This window comes from Cyrtonyx montezumae, unplaced genomic scaffold, assembly GCF_038088225.1.
Source record: "Cyrtonyx montezumae isolate F1298 unplaced genomic scaffold, pur_monq_1.0 scaffold_17, whole genome shotgun sequence".
In the NCBI taxonomy this organism is placed as follows: Eukaryota; Metazoa; Chordata; class Aves; order Galliformes; family Odontophoridae; genus Cyrtonyx; species Cyrtonyx montezumae.
In genome coordinates, this window is record NW_027071903.1 from 19,526,723 (window position 1) to 19,546,706 (window position 19,984).

Below are 19,984 nucleotides of genomic sequence, written 5' to 3' on the forward strand. Positions count from 1 at the left end.
CCAGAAGAAATACAAACCAGTATGGGCACGTTAGAATGAAAAACAGGCAGAAGATGGATGAAAGAAGGCAGCTATCTCTGGATTCTGCACAACACAGAATACCAATCTGCATCTCAGAACTGGGAACTTACTGAACAAGTCACCTGTAAGGATAAGAGCAGCTTTCAGGTGCTTCTACGTAAGGCAGACACAGAGGATAAAACCCACATAAGTGCTGTGTGTTGAGTAAATACTGGGTGGAAATGACCATTTTCTGTCAACAACATCTTTAGTGTATGGGCCAAAAAGTTTTGCCTTTCATCAGCAGTCACATTTCCAAGCTTTTCCCATTTTCTCCCTGTTTCCTTCCTGCTCCTGTCCTTGTGTACTGATGGGCAGTGACACAAGAGCACATGTAACACCATGACACTAGCGCTGCAATGACACGTGCACTACTGGTGGCATTCGTTGAGTTTTAAGGAAAGAACAACAGTGACAAAAGATGACCATCTCCTTAGCTATTAAGGTGTCAATATGAAATACAGAAAGCAGCAAAGTTTTGAAGCATTCAGGGAGCCAGTCGTATTTTATGCTGGAAGTCCATTTCCTCTGTGTCTGGTAATTAGATGTGAAACGTGCTGGGTTTGTGATTTGTGAAGACTTCCTGTCACACAAAATGCTGAAGCATTCAAATCTCCAAAAAAAGAAAAAAAAAAAAAGCTATTGATAAACTATTTTCCAAAGCTTTCTTTTCCACTAATAATTTGAAAAATCATCAGCCAACAGCTCTCTCCTCAAATAGTTTCACTGATAAGAGAAATACCACTGCCAATGCTGTATCTCCTTCTGAAGAACAACAGTCACTTCTCTTCCCACAGAGGCAGACCCCAACTCTTGGTTAAGTGCCTCTGATTCCATTTACCACCAAATCTTCAGCCAAAATAATGTTCAATTTCATTTGTTTTCACCTCTCTAAAGGAATCTGTGGATAACATTGTGGAAGAGTTCTTGGTCCCACCCCTCCAGCTCTTACAGACACTATGAGAAATGGGCTTTGCCACCTTCCCTCTCCCACGTCCCCCAGGAAGGCCGTCCCTGCTGCAGAGCCATTACTACTCAGCCTATTTTACCACCACAAGCAACACTCCCGCACAGATGAGGGTTTCTTACGACCTGGGTGTCTGGAGCATGTCCCAAGATGTTCGCTCAGAGGAAGCACCAGACTGGACTGCTGTGCAGGTGAGTGAAATACAAGCACTGTAAATGAGAAGACTTCAAGAATAGCTTTCCCTCTGTGCCACACTGTGCCAGCTATGCTCAGGTTCGTGCAGCTCGGGCTTAGCCACGTTGTTTTCAGACATGACTCTTACACCTCCTCACTTGCCACAGTTAGCCAAGTTCCATCTCCTTGACACGTACTGCAATACTCATTTATTCACCAAGCTCTTGCTAAAGGAACAGATTACTCTGCAGGCTCGCTGAGGTATGCCAGCAACCTTCCAACCAAAAAACAGTGTTTCCTCATGCTGAAATCCTCAATCTACCGAGCGAATTTTACGTGGCAAGAACCCAAACGACTTTAAACAAACAAGGAATACAAAGGGAACAGTTACAAACACAAGATTTTCCCACTTTTGACACACCTTGAAGTTATAAAGGAGTTTAATTCTGAAGACAGAATATCAGACTGCTGCACTTTTCAGTAACACCTTCCTCCTAGCACACAGCCAACTGTACCGTTAGCCTACCCAAAAACACAGAATATTAATACATACATACTAATCAATTCCGTGAAGAAATACCATAATTGCAGGAAATTAAATGTGTTATCAGTCAATACCTCTTCTAAATTGCTGCTGCTGTGTTTTGGTTGAGGTAGATCTTCTCATGCCACTGACCTGCATTCATAAGCAGTATTTCAGATCTGCCATAACAAGGGCACATACCACTCCACAACCTGTATCAGAACTGCTAACCATTGTTCCAGAAATGTCTCTCCTTGTTATGGAAGTACTTCTTCTTGACAGGAGATAGGTATTCCCCTTAAGGAATTAGAAGGTTTGGACTGCAATTCTTACTGTGATTGCTTTCTTATTGCTTCTACATGAAATACGTAAGTCTTCCAGTGGAAAAGTTAAACAGTAAGAAAAAAAATTAAATAGGGAAAGGAAAGATGCAGAAACTGAAAACAACAAATCCAGTTGAACAAACCTCCATAACACTAATATCAGCGAGCATGTGGACATTTGCTGTTTCTGCAGAAAAACATTCTTGTAATGAGTAACAGTTGCGAATGTAAAATGTTAAATCACACACTACTGCTTCCAGTGAAAAACCTCTGAACATCACAAGCAGAAAAAAGAGCACAAAAACAAAACTCTGCTTTGTGCAAAAGAGATGCAGGATTGACTCAGGCAACCTGAACCTTTGGCCTGATTCACACAGCTCCTGAACAAGTACAAACTGTCCTAATTCATAATATTGCTGTATTGTTCCTCAGGGACGGAATACATACTGAAAGATCAGCATAAAATGAATCACGGCTCACTGACATATAAACCCTCTGTGCCAAGAAAAGGGTCAAGAGATAAAGGATCTGGCTCTGCCAGACTTGCACCAGCCAGAAGTCCCTTTCCACAGGGCATTTATCTACTGGGCAATTAGCACCAGATTCTTTGTGCAAAAAAAAAAAATCTGAAGAGGTATAAGAAAGAAGAATGCTCCACTGGCAAAAAGCTTTCAAACTATAGTGGTGCTACTAGGCTCCAAAGTAGGAAATGACCAGTCACTTGGGTTTTAGCATCACACACAACAACTATTTAAAGGCAACTATCTAACAGAAGACAGAGATCATCTTTACATTTGTTTTTCATGCTTTGGAGGAAAACAACCCCAACTGACTCATTTTTCAGGAAAACATCATACTCAAAAGCTTTCTAAAATACTACAAGCAAGGCAGTGCTAGAAAGGAACAGACTTGAAATAAAAATTGAACCAACTCCCCAGTAGCTCAGACAGACTCCACGTTCCTTTCACATACACTCCTTCACTCCCCAGAAACACAGCTCTCGATCTCTTCTGCCCAGATGTCATGTACTATCAGTCCAACAATATCAGAGGATCTACCAACACACTCAAGAACATACAGGCAATTGCCAGACTAGTGAATAGATAAACGCACCCTCTGGAGACAGATATAAATGAAGTTACCAAAAGAACAGTGACCCTCTTAAAAACCCACATCCTCGTGATAAGAAGCAGACTAGCTGCTCAAGGTTATCTCAAACTGTTCTACTGTGCATGCTCTCCCTGAGCAGGTTGTTGTGTCTTAACTATTACCCTTTTCTTCTCACATTCTACCTTTCTATTTTGGCTTTAAAAAAAAAACAAAAACAGATAGAGCCAACTACAGAATGCTGCCCAGGACTACACCCAGTGAGGTTCTGAGCATCTCCACAGCTTCACTGGGGATCCCATCCCAGTGTTCAACCACCCACTCATTCAAAAACCAGAACAAACCAAAAACTTTTAGACATTCCTGCCCAAACCTCCCCAAGGACAAGCGAGCTACAAAAGTACATGAGATGAGCTCCTCACAGGTCTGCACAAAGACAGCAGTCTGATATCTGGAACAGCTTGAGCAGTACAAAAGCAGAAAGTCAATTCCTGGCTTCTGAAGTACACAACAGAGTATTACAACAGTAACAAAACTGTTCTGAGGATTCACATTAAGACAAGGGATACATAGGAGCAGCTCTAAGTAACGATTCTTCACAGATGTTTAACAGAGACTGAAGTGATACTACAAGAAACTGCCAAACGTGCTTGTTTTAGAGTGAATGCAGGGCCAGGAGCAAAAAATGTTGGGGAAAGACAGCTAACTACATACCATCATCATCCTTGCTTTCCAGCGGGACGCTCCACGCAATCAGGTTCCTTGCTGTACGTCCCTCTTCTGCAACTATTTTCCTCACTTTGTCATGGCTATTGGAGCGCTGGAAAGAAGCCTGAAAACAAGAAATGCAGGAAAAGAAAATACATATAAACATGTGCACATATGTAAAACATGCATATATATAGTTTTGACATGTTAATTTTATCCAATATGTGGTTAAACACAACTGGGTTCCCATATATTTTTATCACATATTCAGAACACGTAAACATTTTCACAAGCAGCTGAGATTCTGGATGGCAGGCAGAGTGGCCAGTACAACACAGGATTTTCTACCCAGGCCTCAGAATGGGTATGCCTAAACCACACTTCTTTAAACCTTCATTTATGGTCTGTCCAGCTAGGGCATCACAGTGGGCTTTATAATGCTTTACAGTTTGAGTTAACTGGAACTAAAGACAAAAAGCTGTGTGAGACCAGAATACACACGCCAGGTCACTGAGAAAAGCCCGAAGAAAGATCATCTCTTCTGGTGCAGGTTTTTCATGAGTGGCACACCTGCTCTTCTTCTTTGCTAGTGAAAATGCAAAGCTAAAGGTGGTTACTACATTGAAAAATCAGTGTTTTGTGGATGAGTATTTCCTCTATCAAAACAGTGTTATTGTACTTATTGTATCCATTGTAGTTTCCATGGAAATAAACAGGAGGCATTACTTGTGGAGCCACCTACATATATTTAAAAAATCAAACACTTTTGTTTCACTGAGAAGACAAGAAGCTAGAAAGCACTTCCTGGCAACTACAGCCAGCTGCTCTTACTAGAAAGCTGCAGCTGTTCACAGACAACATGAAAAGTGCTGAGGATGAGCTTTTTTCACCTAGGAAATACATTGTTTGCACTTACAAAAGATAACATCATGAGACCTTTGAAACCACATATATTAAGAAATATTTGTGTCAGCTGACAGACATCAACCAGATGAAATCACTGCTCTTCTAAACTGCATGAAGTTATTCCTCAGAAATTAATTTGAAACAAAACCAAGTTATATACAGTAACGCAAAGCCTAGATGTGATGATGGTGGAAAACCACTTTAACACTGACAAACATAACCTGCAATAAGTTACATAATCTAAAGGCTCCCCCGTGCACCGGTAAGGTGACCTCCATCATCAACCAGAAGACATGTTTTTCCTCTTTTCACCCATATGACTCAAGCCTGTAACCTTTGCATTCTGCTACTAGCACATCTTTAGAAAAAAAAACACAGCAGAAATGAGTACAGCAAAGGAGTGGCTACAACTGCTCGGGGTGGTAGGAAATACAGAAGAAACAAAAACCTGAGAGGACAGGAATGCTCACATTGTAATAGTTAACCTAAGTTAAGTTCTCTCATTTGGGTGTCCTCAAGTGCTTGTTTCAAAGCCACAGTGTGCCATCTAGTGCTCCACTGACCACCTGGAGATCCTACCATGCAGCATGCTGAAAGCACACAACCAAAACCTTAGCAGAACTGTGGAAGTGAACTTTCTAAAAACACGATTACTTAAAACAAACAAGACAAAAACCCCAAGTAATACAGTTTGGTACAGTACAGATCCTGTTGATTTCTCTAAGTTGGTTCTAGTCTGTTCTTCTATGATATAATCACTCTTGCTTGTGAGAAAACTTTAGTAGTTGTCCATTGCTGAGCAAAGTCTGTTTGGGATTTTTCTACCCTTGTTGCTTAATGATAAATCTTCCATCCTGGATCTAGGAGTTAAAGATTCACAACTCTCACAAAACTGCTTTAAAATCAACCTAAACTCCTGCATAAACCTGCAGTGCAAATATGTACAGAACGTTCACAATTAAGTTAAATGGTTTGATTTATCTGAATTGCCCTTGAAATAAACGCAGCTGCATTTTGCATTCACGTATCCTCAAACCACAGCAGCCTTATCTAGAAGTAGATTTCATCTATTGCAACTTGCTGCCAAGAAGGGATAAGTAAGCAAATCAATCTTTGCTTGTTTAATGGATTCTGAATCCAGACAACAGCAGACAACATTCACTCTGCACAATCCATGCAACTCTTAACCACAGCTTTCCTACAACATGAGCATGCTCATCCTGCCATACACAGAGGACTTTGAAAACACTCTTGAATTTTCTTCCTCATATTTTTTCAAGCTGGTATTTCACTTCATTTCATCCTCTCATCGTCCAAGCTGACCACCTGGACCCCTTTAGTTTTCTTTCTCAGATTTTCCACATGGCAGATTACAGGTTCACTGAATCTGAGCGTTGAGGGTTTTCTCTCCAAGATTTTTGGGGCAAGTGTGAAGGGGAGGATGGCATGCTATCAAAATCAAAAGCAGGGAGTGCTAGTTTTTGGAACACTTCAAGGATGCTAGAGGACTCGGGTAGATGTTTTAACAAGATTCATTTCTTTATTCAGTTAACAGCGTAGAAAGAAGTAGTGCAGGAAAAGCAAAAGTTATCTCAGTATTTTCAAGAATTCTCATAATGGTGTTAATTGACTCAGTTTCTAGAATTAGTAACTTCAGAGAAGGTAGAAATGAAGAGACTCGTTAATGAATCCCAACACAAATGTTTTTGGTTTTTTTTTGCAGCAAGAGAAATCTCAGTACAGTGTTACAGTAGCTGAACAACTCACCATCACATCATAGCCTTCTTCTGCATCAGCAGGCTCGTTGATTACATTTTTGGATGACCCCATTGAGCTGTCATACCTGTGCCAAAACAAACTCAATTTTAGCTTCCCTGCAACATTTATGTCAAGGAAATCTGATGAACATGGTAATGTTTTCAGAGGACAGTTTCATTTGTAAAGCGTTTGTATGGCTCCGTATTAAAAGCATCTTGAGAAGAAAAACAAAAGAGGCTGACCCTACAGAAAACAAAACCTCTAAAAATTGTATAGAATGATAGAATTGAGTTGGAAGAGAACCTTCAAGGCCATCAGTACAACCCCTGTGCAATGAACAGGGACAGCCACAGCTCCATCGGGTGCTCAGAGCACTCCCAGCCTGACCTCTGTGTCTGAAGGGACAGAATCACAGAATCATAGGGGTTGGAAGGGACCTCTAGAGATCATCGAGTCCAACCCCCCTGCCAAAGCAGTTCCCTACACCAGGTCACACAGGTAGGCGTCCAGGCGGGTCTTGAATACCTCCAGAGAAGGAGACCCCACAGCCCCCCTGGGCAGCCTGTGCCAGTGCTCCCTCGCCCTCACCATAAAGAAGTTCTTGTGCACATTCATGCAGAACCTCCTGTGCTGCAGTTTCTGTCCGCTCCCCCTTGTCCTGTCTCCACACACTGCTGAAAAGAGCCTGGCCTCGCCACTTTGTCCCCCACACTTCAGATATTTATAAACCTGGATCAGATCCCCTCTCAGTCTTCTTTTCTCAAGGCTGAACAGACCCAGTTCACTTAGCCTTTCTTTATAGGGGAGATCCTCTAGGCCCTTCACCATCTTTGTAGCTCTCCCCTGGACTCTTTCCAAGAGATCCCTGTCTTTTTTATACTGGGGAGCCCAGAACTGGACACAGTACTCCAGATGAGGCCCCACCAGGGCAGAGTAGAGGGGGAGGATCACCTCCCTCAACCTGCTGGCCACGCTCTTTTTAATGCAACCCAGGATCCCATTGGTGTTCTTGGCCAAGAGAGCACGCTGCTGGCTCATGGTCAACCTGTTGTCCACCAGGATACCCAGGTCCCTCTCTGCAGAGCTCCTCTCCAGCAGCTCATCTCCCAGTCTGTACTGGTGCATGCAATTATTCCTCCCTAGGTGCAAGACCCTACACTTGCTTTTTTTAAACCTCATCCGGTTTCATACTGCCCAGCTCTCCAGCCTGTCCAGGTCTCACTGAACGGCAGCACAGCCTTCAGGCATGTCAGCACTGCCTCTCTGGGCACCCTGTGCCCTCAGTGCACAGAACTTCTTCCTTACACCCAATCTAAATGTCCCCTCGTGCAGTTTGAATCCATTTCCCCTTGTCCTACCCCAACAGATCCGCTCTCAGCTCTCCCTGTCCCTTCTCCTCTCGGGGCTGCACAGTCCCAGCCCTCATCCTGTCACCGCAGGGAGGTGCTCCTACAGCGAGTGCACAACGAGCAAAGTTCACCCAAAGGCGGGCACTTTGTCACGTGAACAGTACGCGCAGGTTCACCAAAAGCTGACAGCAAGGCAGCATCGCCCACAGCCGCCTCGCAGCCCCTCGGCCGAGCACACTGACATCCGCCAAGGGCTTCCCGGTTGCCACTGGCAACAGAGCTCCGGGCGCGGCCCCGCAGCACACAGCCGCCGGAGAAGGCCGCGGGCCCCGAGCGCCGTGTATGAGCGGGGCCTGGGGGCGTGAGGGGCAGCCCCGTCCCGCCGCCATCTTGCCTCGCCGCCGCTCCCCGCGTCGCCCCTCGCCGCCGCGCCCCTCCCCCGCGCCGCGGGTTCACTCACGCTCTCCGTCGCGCCGCTCCGTCCCGCCCGCGCGCGTCCCGCCGCGGTGACGTCATCGCATCCCGCCGCCAGCGCCCGTACGCCCGCCGTCGCGCGCCGCGCCCGCCCCCCCCCCCCCCCACACACCCCCCGCGGCCCGCAATCGCGCATGCGCCGCACGCACCGATGAAGGCATTGCCCTCACCTTGCCCGCCCGCGCCGCCCGCCGCTGGGGGGCGCTGCTGAGCAGCGAGGCGCGGTGCTCGCTCCCTTCTTTCGAGGTGCTGCGCTCGGCAGCGGGTCGGGCCTGCTTTGTGCTGGCACCCGCCCTCCCCGCACAGCCTGGCAGCGTTCCCGTTGCACGGCCTCACTTGTATGCGTGCGGACGGGAAATCTGACATCTGAGTCAATAAAAGTCGCTATTAGATTGTGGGGTTTTTTTAATCAAAATGACGTTTCTTACACGGGCAGGAAACTGCAACTGCCATGTTTTACTGTCACATCTTCTGCTCCGGAGACGGAGAAGCATCAAACCCATCCAACCCACGCAAACCTCCATTCACCACTAACGGATCTCAGCGCGCCCATCCCCGCGCGGGATCGGCTCCGCTCCTTTCCCACCGCGCGTGTACGCGCTGCTCCCGCTCGGAACTGCCCGCACTACGACGACGCGCTCCGCCCGAGCGGGACAACCCCCGCTCCCTCCCCCTGCAAGCACAAAGGGAGCGGCGGGCACGAGGGGGAGCGCTGCCGGCCCGAGCCGCGCGCAGGCGGCGTTGCGGACCCCCATTCCCCGCCCCTCGGAGCGTTGCCCTGCTCGGCGGAGCGATGCGGCGGCGGCCGCTGCTGGCCTGGGGCCTGATCCTGATCCCGATCCTGGGCGCGGCGTACGGGCAACACCGCGCAGATTACGACCGGGAAGCGCTGCTCGGAGGGCAGGTGGGCGGCGGGGCCGGGGGCGGCGGGCCGGGCCGGGCCGGGCCGGGGATTGAACGCGTGGTTCGCTCTCCCGCAGGAGGAGGCGGAGGAGTACGCGCGCCTCAGCCCGGAAGAGCAGCAGCGGCGGCTGAGGGCCATCGTCCGGAGGATCGACGCGGATAACGACGGCCTGCTCGGCACGGGTAACGGCGCTGCGCGGCGCGGCGCGGATGGCTGCGGGCTCCGGGCTTTGTGTGCGTCTGGGGATCGTCCGCCCGGAAAGCCCAGCCCCGAGACACCGTGGCCGGCACACGCCCGAGGGCACGGCTCCGTCCCCGAGTGCGGCTGGCACGGCTCCGCCCGGGGCCGGTGAGCTGCCTCGCTGGGAGGAGAAGTGCGGTGTGATTGAGGTCGGCGCCTCGCAGACGCATTGCGAGAGGCGGCCAGGGCCTGGGGAACGGCTCGGATATGGTGAAGGATGCGGGTTCCCGCCGCGCTGATGAAATGTGCCGCGTCTGGTCCTGAGTCCGATGAAAACTTGCTTTCCCCTCCTTTCCCAAGAGGAAAGTCCAGAGGAATGCCTTCTTACACAAAGAAGTGGAGGGGGATGAAGCGTTCCCAGCTGTTCTCAGTGCCTCCCGAGATGCTCTTTGAGGACTTTCTCCTTATCAGCGTGCTTCATTTGGAGGCAGACAGAGATGTGAGCCCAGGAGCTGGACCTGACGGTCCTTGCAGGTCCCAGGATGTTTGTGATGGCACTACTCCTGATGAATGGCACTGGACACAGCACTCAGTGCTTCAGTGCTGGAAATAACTACCCGTAATGTTGCATTGCAGTTTCTCAATTAGGTCTCGTAGGCAGCAGTGGCTTTGTGCATTTAGTGTCCATACCTCCTTGTGTGTAATCAATTCAGACGAATATCAAGTTATTTCCTTTGGTATTACACATTTAGTACGCAAAATGTAGTTGAAAAATCTCGTGTTGCTGTTCAAAGATGCTTAAATAAATTAAATAAAAGATGCATTGATGCTCTGACCAAGAAGCACACAGTAAAAGATTTCAGCCATCCCCTTTTGGGCACCTGAAAATAGCTGAGGCTAATGAGATATCTTCTCCTAATATTCATAAAGTCAAGAAATTTAATGTATGTGTGTGAAATTGTGTGTGAAATATGTTAAGCTTAACTTGTTTTAGCTATGTTTCTATAAAAACAGATAGCTTCAAAGGATTCCCAAGATATGTAAGGTTTGATTTCAGCTCCCAGTAAAAGAAAAATCCTGATTAATGTCTTTGGGTCAAGCTGACCTAACTCCAGCATCCACCAGTGAGCCTGAAGTCGGTGTGCTTCCTCAGGTGAAAACAAAGATCCTTCCTTATGGGATATGTTTAGCGATCTAGCTGGCTGTGCACTCGCAGTCATTTCTTCCCACGTGTGTCAGATTGGTGCATCAAACTTTGTCTGGCAGCATCAATACGAACCAATCTGAAGTGAGCACAGACCATGTACGAGTAGGGAAACGGTCCTATCACAGCCGTAGCTGTGATCTGTTCTCTCACTCAGTTAAGGGATAGCCCAGACGAAGGGTAATGCTTTGCTTTCTCCAGCCTCTTGCCTACTTGCTTGCATCTCAGTTGTGAAGTGTGTTCCAGCCCTGTGTTATCTTAGCAGGTTTTATCACGTAGGTTATTCTGACTTTTTGTTCGTCTTCTGATTTTTCTCAGATGAGCTGAGCTCCTGGATACAACAGTCATTTAAACACTATGTTACACAAGAAGCTAAGCAGCACTTCCACGACTATGACAAGAATGGTGATGGATTAGTGTCTTGGAAGGAGTACAACTTACAAATGTACGATCGTGAAATTGATTTTGATGAGAACACTGTCCTGGAGGATCAAGAAGAGGAATCATTTCGACAGGTAAAATGTTTCAGCGTCAGTTTCTGAAAGCTGCTGGCAAAAGGAAACAATATTTGTTTATTGTGATGGAACAAGATGGGTAGGGAAACTGTAGCAGCTGGCACATGTTTTAACACTTTCATTTATCTGAGATAGGGGAGTAATTAAAGGGAAGTAATGGAGTATTAAGCCTGCTACCAGCAGAACACAGAATGAAATCATGCCTCGTGAATATACTTTGCCAGCTGAGTGGAGGATCAGTCTACCTGCAGAGTATTGCAGAGCAGAGTCACCAGAAAATAACTCAAAGCAAGGTGGTAATCTGTTAAACTAGGTCTGTAGCCTAACCAGCGTCCTGTCCTTCCTGCAGCTCGGGCTGGGAGCACTGCTGCTGGACTTGAAGGAAGCCTTGTACTCACTGGGATCCTCAGTACTCCTTAAGCCCCCTCAGTGAACTTATCCATTTGTCATTCATTTCTGAAACGTGTGCTTTGGGGTGCTGATACTGCATGTGCACTTAAACAGAGAGAAAGCAATAGCAATTTGGGCATTTTAATCAATCCAAATGCAACCCTGGTAGATGAAACTGGGTGAATAAGCAATAGAACTTACACATTGATCTCATGTATGCAAATAAATACTTAAGAATGAACAGGAAAGTGGCAAGAGAGACAGGGAGGGAAGATTCATCAAGAATCTTCTGTAGCAAAACTTGTTTCTTTTCAAGTTATGCTTTTGTAAGTGCATGTACGTGTTTTCCAAAAAATAATAAGTGAGTCTGTAGGCTAGCCTGGCCTGAGTTCTGGTGGCTGCTTTAACTAAAGCAGTAGTCATGAATGCTATAGTATTGACAGAAATGAAGTTAGTTGAAAAGGACAGTAAGCAACAGATTTTATGGAGTGAAAACAAACTGTAAGGCTTCAAAAGTCACTTAATTAGATAGCTTTAAAATAAAACAACATTTTGAGTGGAAATTCCCATCAAAATACTGAGCCCTGTTTGAAATGTTGCTATTGTACTAAGCTGATAGAAGTCCTGGTTGCTTATTTATGCTGTTTTGTTGTGACTGCTGGATGGGTTTTCCTGCTTGCTGACTTCTTCAACTGATATGGCAAAAGCAAAATCAGCAGCGTTGCACCTGCATCATGCATCAGCTGTCTCCAGCTGTACTTCTGGAAATTAACGATTCTGCTCCAATTAACAGTGGGAAATTGGACAATTACGGATTTAGAACCGACATCATGTAAAGCTATGAAGTCACCAGAAGGTGGCAGACTTGCTCGTCATTTCTCCAAAAAGCCCTTTTTTCCATCAGTAGTTCAAGTTGATTTTGCAGCTTGTAAAGGTGCAAGCTTAACATCACCTCCTAGGGAGCTCTTAAAGCTGGCTGTAGCCCAGTTGGTGATACCAGGAAGCCCCACGCTCCATCTTAGCCCAGAACCTGGCTCAAAACAACAATCTCTTGACTTCAGCCCATGCCCATAGTGCCCTGCAAAGGGTTTAAACCTTAAGGAGAAGCAGATAGCCATGTGGTCGTTTGAGGAGACAAAAACTTCCCAAGTTAAAATGGTGCCTTCCTACTGCCATTGTCAGTGGTGGAGCGGAACGACTGACTGATATTCCTTTGAAATTCATGTTTGCAAGTCACTTTGTCTCTGATTTTTTTGTCAGTATGCCCTTTGTTATATTTGTCCCTTTTCTTCATCACATGATTTCTTTGATTGTTAATCAGGCATCCAGTGGGTTTTGATTTTCACTGTCTTAGCTATGGTAATTGCCTGAGATAATTGCCCAACTACATATTTTTTGGATGCCTGTTTCAAATAACCACAGCTGTGAAGCCTATTAACCCACTTTTCTACTTATAGAAGGACCTGGGTGTTCTGGTGGACAGCAGGTTGGCTGTGAGCCCGCATTGTGCCCTTGTGGCCAAGAAGGCCGATGGTTTTCCTGGGGTGGATTAAAAAGAGCGTGGCCAGCGGGTGGAGGAGGTGATCCTCCCCCTCTGCTCTGCCCCAGTGAGGCCACATCTGGAGCACTGTGTCCAGTTCTGGGCTCCCCAGTTCAAGGCAGGCAGAGAACTGCTGAGGTCATCCAGCAGAAGGCCACAGAGAGGGCAGGGGGGCTTGGAACAGCTCCGTTGTGAGGAAAGGCTGAAAGCCCTGGGGCTGTTCAGTCTGATGGAGAGACGGCTTAGGGGGATTTTTATCAATGCTTATCAGTATGTAATGGGCAGGAGTCAAATGGATGGGGCCAGGCTCTTTTTGGTGGTGCCCAGCAACAGGAGAAGGAGCAGTGGACACAAACTGGAACACAAACAGTTCCACGCAAACATAAGAAAGATATTCTTTACTTGAAGGGTGATGGAGCACTGGCACAGGCTGCCCAGAGAGTTGGTGTCCCCTTCTCTGGACATATTCAGAACCCACCTGGATGCTTTCCTGTGCAACCCACTCCAGGGAACCTGCTTTAGCAGGGGGTTGGACTAGATGATCTCCAGAGGACCCCTCCAGCCCTACAATTCTGTGATTCTATTTAACTCTCAGCCAGTAACAGCTTTTCTTTAAAAATACAATTAATTATTATGCAGACTAGTTATGCTCTTATACTTTCTTAAATCTGCTCTTTATGAATGGGATTAGCCTAGCTGTGAGAAAAAACATCTCAATAAACAAGAGAGAAAGTAAGAAGTATGACTTCAAATGGTTGCTTGTGAAGTACTTATGATCTGCAGCTTGGTGGCTTCTGCCTTATCCAGATCAAAGTAACACCGAGGGCACAGTACTCATGAGATTCCAAAACTTCCACAGCTCACAACACACACACTTAGAGTAGGGATTTGTTATCACTGATTTGGGTCTTTATTTTGTCTGGAGAGAGTGAATGGAATGGAGCAAGCAAAAAGAAGCAAGTCTTTGTGCATTTAGAGTACAGAAAAAAGGGGGTGTGAGACGTTCAGAAATAGTAACTTGCCAATTTCTGGTGGGTAAATGAGATATAAATTCAGAAAGTTAAATTCAAGAGTTAGAATTGGTGATGGATACTGTAATGATCGTTGTACTCCACTGGGTTAGCTTGGTAAGTGGTTACTTGGAAAAGAGTAAGGACAAGGTCTTCTCGTTATCTCCCTTTTATGTTTTGGAAGCCTTGATTGTATTTCAAATGTCTCAAACTGGAAAGAAAAAAAGATTTGTAGGTTCTTAAAACAGTACCCCCTCAATTAAAAGTGCAATTCTCACTGCTTTGGATACGCTCTTCTCAGTGGAAATATAACATCGTTGTAATACAAGTTGGTAATGTGAAACAATTAATATTCTAATGAGTTTACAGACAGCTACTGTAATGTTTTTCCTTTTCATTAAGCACTCTAACTAAATCTATTTTCTAAGCTTCATTTAAAGGAGAAAAAGCGTTTTGAAAAAGCTAATAGGGATGATGATCCTGGTCTGAATGTGGATGAATTTATTGCTTTCGAACATCCCGAAGAAGTGGAGTATATGGCGGTAAGATTTAGAAGGAAATCTTTATTGGCCTTTATTAGTGTGTGTAGAGGCAACGTCGTTTTGATGCCCTGGTGCTACAGGAAGCTTTTGAGCAGCTCTGCATATTGCTTTTCCAGACCAAATGAAAAATCAGATGGGTTCAGTGCTGGAGTTCAGAAGCATTTTCAAGAACTGCTGCTGCACAACTGTCTCAGACTTTTGGAATTGTTCTGACATGGCCATCTCTAAAACTGCTAGGTTGGAAATAGTTTAGACAAAAGTTTCAGGCCCAGTTCAGAGTTAAAAAGTAAAGTTAGAGGAACTTAAAATAAACCTTTCCTGGCAGAGGAACTGTTCAGGTGCCAGATACTCCCACCTTGTTTAAAGGGAGACAGTGGTAACTTTTCTGGCCGAAACTCGAGCACTGCAGCCTTTCTGGAGCTTTAATACTGACTGTACTGTGTTCAGTTGGGGTGTTGATGATTCAGGCCAGCAGCACTTTGGTGCTGATGGCACGTTTCCTCACTGCTGTGGCTGCTGGTGTCTTTCCAGCCCTGCACCCACAGCTGACTCCAGTTAGGAGCACGATGCTGCTTTGCTGCAGCAGGGCCTTCACGTCTGCCTGTCTTGTGCTGCACAGCTTCAGGCCAGGAGGAGCTCAGTGAAAACACAGCTTCAGTTTGTGTTGGCATAACTTGGTTATGAGCAAACAAGAGCTACTACAAGAACAGGCATGCTGACTTCACTGGGAAGCAAAGCACTATGAGAATAAATGTTTTTTTCCAACAATTTCAAACATTTCAGTCATGCAACGAAGCAAATATGTTGAAGGAAGAAAAAGAAATAAGATAATTACAGATTTGTGCAAATTAATGATCTTAGCTACTGGGATTGTTTTGAATTCTGTTGAAGGATTCCAACTCAGTGTACACCCTGCACATTTGATTTTCATAAAACCTAACAACCTAAACTAAGAATGGGCCTGTTTTGTTGCACAGGAACCAATTATTTGCACTAGTCTGTATAAAACAAGAGAAGCAGGTTCAAATTCTAAAAGCCTTTAGTTTAAAGGTTTCATTGTAGCTCTAAAACGATTGCTTGCTTTTTCTCTTCATTGCAAGACTGATAAATTGGTATTTTGTTGTTTGTTTGTATGTATGCAAAAGGACTTTGTCCTTGAGGAGGCTTTAGAAGAGCATGATAAAGATGGCGATGGATTTGTGAGCCTGGAAGAATTCCTTGGTGATTACAGAAGAGACCCAAGTAAGGAAAAGGGGTGAGGGGAACAAAAGCTTTTGGAAAGGGATGAATTATATGCGTCTTCGTTTCCAGCTTTTAGTACCTCCACCTACAGGCTCTGAGTAACATTACCCTGTCTTTCAGAACAACTCAGTTTCCTGTACCCTACATAGTAGAGCATTATTTCAGTCTGTTGTGTCTTTGGTGGTAGCTTGTTTGCAGCCCACTGTTTCCTCATCAGCTACTTCTTTCCCCAAAGACTTACGCATAAAATCCCTATCACTAGGTAGGTAGCTAAAATAAGCCTGTTTTGAAAGTCTGCAGTATTGCCCCAAGTCTGTTGAGCCTGTGCTAATTAAGAGCTTTGCCTCTTTGCTGGCTGTCACAGATGAACCTCTCTGGATGTGTAAGCAGGGGAACAGAAGGTTATTAGAAGCTCAGTGTAGCCTTTCAAGTTTTGTAATTGCACATGCTGCACAATGCCAATTCTCTGCCTGATTTGGGGACACTTATTGATTCAAAGCTTTTCCCTACTTTCCTCCATCTGTTGAGTGCTGGGGTGACCACCATCTGAGGGCTCTTGTACTGCCATGTTACTGTCATGTGACACTGTTAACATGATAGCTGCGATGTGATTGCTCTACAATAATGACAGAGTAATCTTAACCCAAAGTGAGTAGTGTGAAATTTCTCTGTCATCCACCTCAGATTTTTCTTGTTTTCTTGTTAGATTTCCAGGTAAGTAGGAAACTATCAATTTAGCAGCAGATTCTGTATGCAGTATGCTTCCTCTGCTCTCAATTCGGGTGACTGTGGAGGTGCTAGACTGCTCAATTGTTGGTAACATGACTTTAATGTCCCTGATGTAGGTTGGTTCGGTTGTAGTTTTACTCTCTTAAAGTTACCTTAGCTTTAAATTATGAATCTGTACAAGTTGTGGGCGGGGAGTTTATATGTAGGCAGATACATTTATTAAATATACAGGGACTGGTCTGTAAGGCTTGTCTTTGTGGAGTGAAATCATTTTTGTTATGTTTTATGAGACTAAATTCACTTGATTTGCCCAGCAGAAGAGGTGAACACATTGATTATAAGGAAAAGAGTGGATTTAAACTTAACAAATGTTTCCTCCTAGCTGCCAAGGAAGATCCAGAATGGATACTTGTTGAGAAGGATCGATTTGTGAATGACTATGACAAGGATAGTGACGGGAAACTCAACCCTCAAGAGCTGATGTCCTGGATAGTACCTAATAACCAGGGTATTGCACAGGAGGAGGTAAGCGTGTTGACTGGTTTAATTATCACAGTTTGGAATTTATTTAATGCAGCAGTATTCTGAAGGTGTCACAGGATGATGGTGCATCAAAGTGATGGATGAATTCAAACTTACCACGCCTTAGTAGTTGTAAAAGAACACTTAGTAGATCTTTGCAAAGATTCTTTTACGTGCTTTTCCAGTTCGGTGAAGAGCGTGGGTCCCTGAACTGGGAAAGGCAAATCTGAAGCTCCTATCAAGTGTGGGAATGTTTGTAAATTAACAGTGTGCTATTCTATGTGTTCATCTGGTTTGACTTAAGAATTCAGTCTTTTAAACAGTTGTTTAAAAGTTAGCAGAGGTAAAACTGGTGAGGCATACAAATAAAAGGAGCTGTTACATAGGGCAGAATTTTGAAAACAAATATTGATGGTTCAATTGCCATAATTTGTACAGAGTTTGTGTAAAAGTTTGCATTTACCTGAATAGAAGAAAATAGAAGGATTCTGTGTTTCAAAAGGCTGTAATGCAAACTTGCATAATGATAATCAAAAGGGTTTAATCAGTGGTAGAATACCCTGATAGGTTTAAGTGGATTCTCATTTTAGTCATTTGTTTTGCTTGTAGCAGGCAATAGGAGTATGCAGTGTTCCCAGACAGCCTGTGTTAGTGGGACTTTCTAGTTCTGCTGGCAACTTGTTTATCTTCATGTGTGCGGGTCTGATTTTGTTTCCATCGCACGGAAAGATTTTGGTGTTGTGACTGGCAGCAACAATAACCAGCTCCTCCTCTACCTCCAGAATTACCCTTACAGGCAGGAGATGCTTTGTATCGAGCAGCATGGATCACTTCTGGGCTGGGACATGCCTTTGCTGGTGTCCCACCTCCTCCTATTTTAGCTGTGCTGAATACATTAGAAGCAGCTTAGGCAGCACGCAGCGCTGGCTGGGGTGGCAGGAAGCCGTGCTATGAGGCTGCACGAGCAGTGTTTTTGTACACGAGGATCTGTAAGCTTTTGTGCAGGCTTGGTTCAGCATCTGACTCTTGAGGGGGACTGAAGGGAAGGGCTGTGGTGGATAAGATCTCAGTTCTGCAAGAAGCCTCGTTGGTTTCTCTAACGGGCTGCTTTTCCTTCAGTTAACGTGAGGGCTTACAAACTCACCTATCCCAACCTTGGTGAATTCTATGATTTTATACGGAGCCAAAGACATTGGAAGAAGTAGAAATAGAAGGATTCTCTAAATGATTGTATTTGTAGATGTTTAGTACATAAAACCAAAAATCATTTCAGACTGGGAACTCCTCTGCTACTCAGAAATAACAAGTGTGCTAGAGCTGCTGTGCTAGCTTGTTAGCTTCGAGCTACGTAATTCTTGTGAATAAGATATAACTAAAATATTCTACATTTCTTGTTTTACTGCTGAATTTCCCTCCTTCTATAATACAAAACTGCAGGGCTTGTGTTTTCTGCAGACCTCATGCTGACAGCGTGTGCATCGGTGGCCACTGCCATGCAAAGGGAAGAGAAGGCAAGGTGGTGAATTTTTGCTCTTTTAATAATGTCCTCAGAGTAAAGCAGTGGCTCTGACATTAATATTTTGATCGAGGATTGACGGTGAGGTTAGAGATTTAAGACTGTGCCACTGAATAAAAAGAGCGAAGGGAGACAACCTCAGGAGACTGAGGTTCTTTTCTGAACGTTAGATTGGGTCCAGCTTGTAAGAAACAAGAGGGTTGTGACATCACTCTGACAAAAATGCATTTATAAATGCTCATATCTATTAACTCTGCGCGCGGTGTCCCATTTATTTTTAGGCTCTGCACCTGATTGAAGAAATGGATCTGAATGATGATAAAAAGCTTTCTGAGGCAGAAGTTCTGAAGAACCAGGACCTGTTTCTGAACAGTGAAGCAACGGATTATGGCAGGCAGCTTCAGGATGAGCGTTTCTACCATGAAGAACTGTAGATTATTTATTTTGTAATCTGTTTTTCTTCCTTTCATTGGGAGCCTTTGTTAAAAGCACTCACTTTTCAGCTTTGTTGCAAGTGCTGTAATTACAAAAGGATAATGTTTGTGTAAATACTTTGCATTAAAAACTAAATTGCCCTCCTGCAGACTTCCTTAGGCCTCTTCTTGCCTTCAAAATTAATCTTAAATACTTAACTCCAAAATTACATGGCAAGGGGAAAAAAATTAGTTAAGGTATAGTGTGGTACTGTGCAGGGCTGTGTGACTACACTTCAAATAAATGGGTAATCTAAATGCTTGTGAAGGAATTCGAAACAGAAAATGAGACTACTATTTTTTCTAATCAGTTTAATTAGGGAGGAGAGCAGGGAAGATAGAGGGAAGATGTTTAGAGTGACTATTAACTGTGTTTTATTTAATACATTTGGAGAAACACTTAGGTTAATGCCTCAATTGTTTAAGAGGTTTCTACTTAATTTTAAACGTTTCCTATAATGTGTTTTATTGTATTATAAAAAGAAAAACCTGCTATTTTTACATCTACAGACAAGGTTTGTTTTTATGTACAATTCTACAACACTGGCGATACGATGGTGTTTTACATTGTCAAGATCCTCTTCATTTGTTGGATTAAAACTAAAAAAATCCCATGTGTCTGTGTGTCGTGCATTTATTACACACTGTGGGTGTGGGTGTGCTCCTTGAAACGTGAGCAGTGTGCAGCAGTGTATTGATTTGAGAATGACACCTGAATGCTAATGGGAATACTGAGAGCAACTCCACTACACCGCACGAAGGTTGTGGTGCATTCTTTGCCACGTTCGTAGGTTCTGTGTGATGAAGGTTTATCATCAGATCTAGCTGCCAAAAAAAAAGCCAAGTCTGTATTTAGCATTTTCTGTAC

At 44.6% G+C, this 19,984-nt stretch overlaps 2 protein-coding genes across 3 annotated transcripts in view; one reads left to right on the forward strand and one right to left on the reverse strand.

The window, feature by feature from the left end:
- SCAPER (S-phase cyclin A associated protein in the ER) overlaps positions 1-8,382 on the reverse strand; it is a 141,276-nt gene extending 132,894 nt beyond the window's left edge. The window contains exons 1-3 of the mRNA XM_065733596.1: positions 8,336-8,382; positions 6,536-6,611; positions 3,869-3,986 (exon numbers count right to left, since the gene is read on the reverse strand). Of these exons, the coding sequence (XP_065589668.1) occupies positions 3,869-3,986; positions 6,536-6,598 (181 nt within the window). The 5' untranslated portion in view covers positions 6,599-6,611; positions 8,336-8,382. The remainder of the gene's footprint in view (positions 1-3,868; positions 3,987-6,535; positions 6,612-8,335) is intronic.
- A 725-nt stretch (positions 8,383-9,107) lies between these two features.
- RCN2 (reticulocalbin 2) lies at positions 9,108-19,730 on the forward strand. 2 transcript variants are annotated; one of them, XM_065733590.1, is made up of 7 exons: positions 9,108-9,253; positions 9,330-9,435; positions 10,956-11,152; positions 14,533-14,634; positions 15,780-15,876; positions 16,988-17,130; positions 18,925-19,730. In XM_065733590.1, the coding sequence occupies exons 1-7, from the start codon at positions 9,143-9,145 to the stop codon at positions 19,075-19,077; spliced, it is 909 nt and encodes a 302-aa protein (XP_065589662.1). In that variant the 5' UTR covers positions 9,108-9,142; the 3' UTR covers positions 19,078-19,730. The 2 variants fall into 2 exon arrangements, with proteins under 2 accessions (XP_065589662.1, XP_065589663.1); XM_065733591.1 differs by having other exon boundaries at positions 9,128-9,253; positions 14,521-14,634.
- Positions 19,731-19,984: the final 254 nt, after the last annotated feature.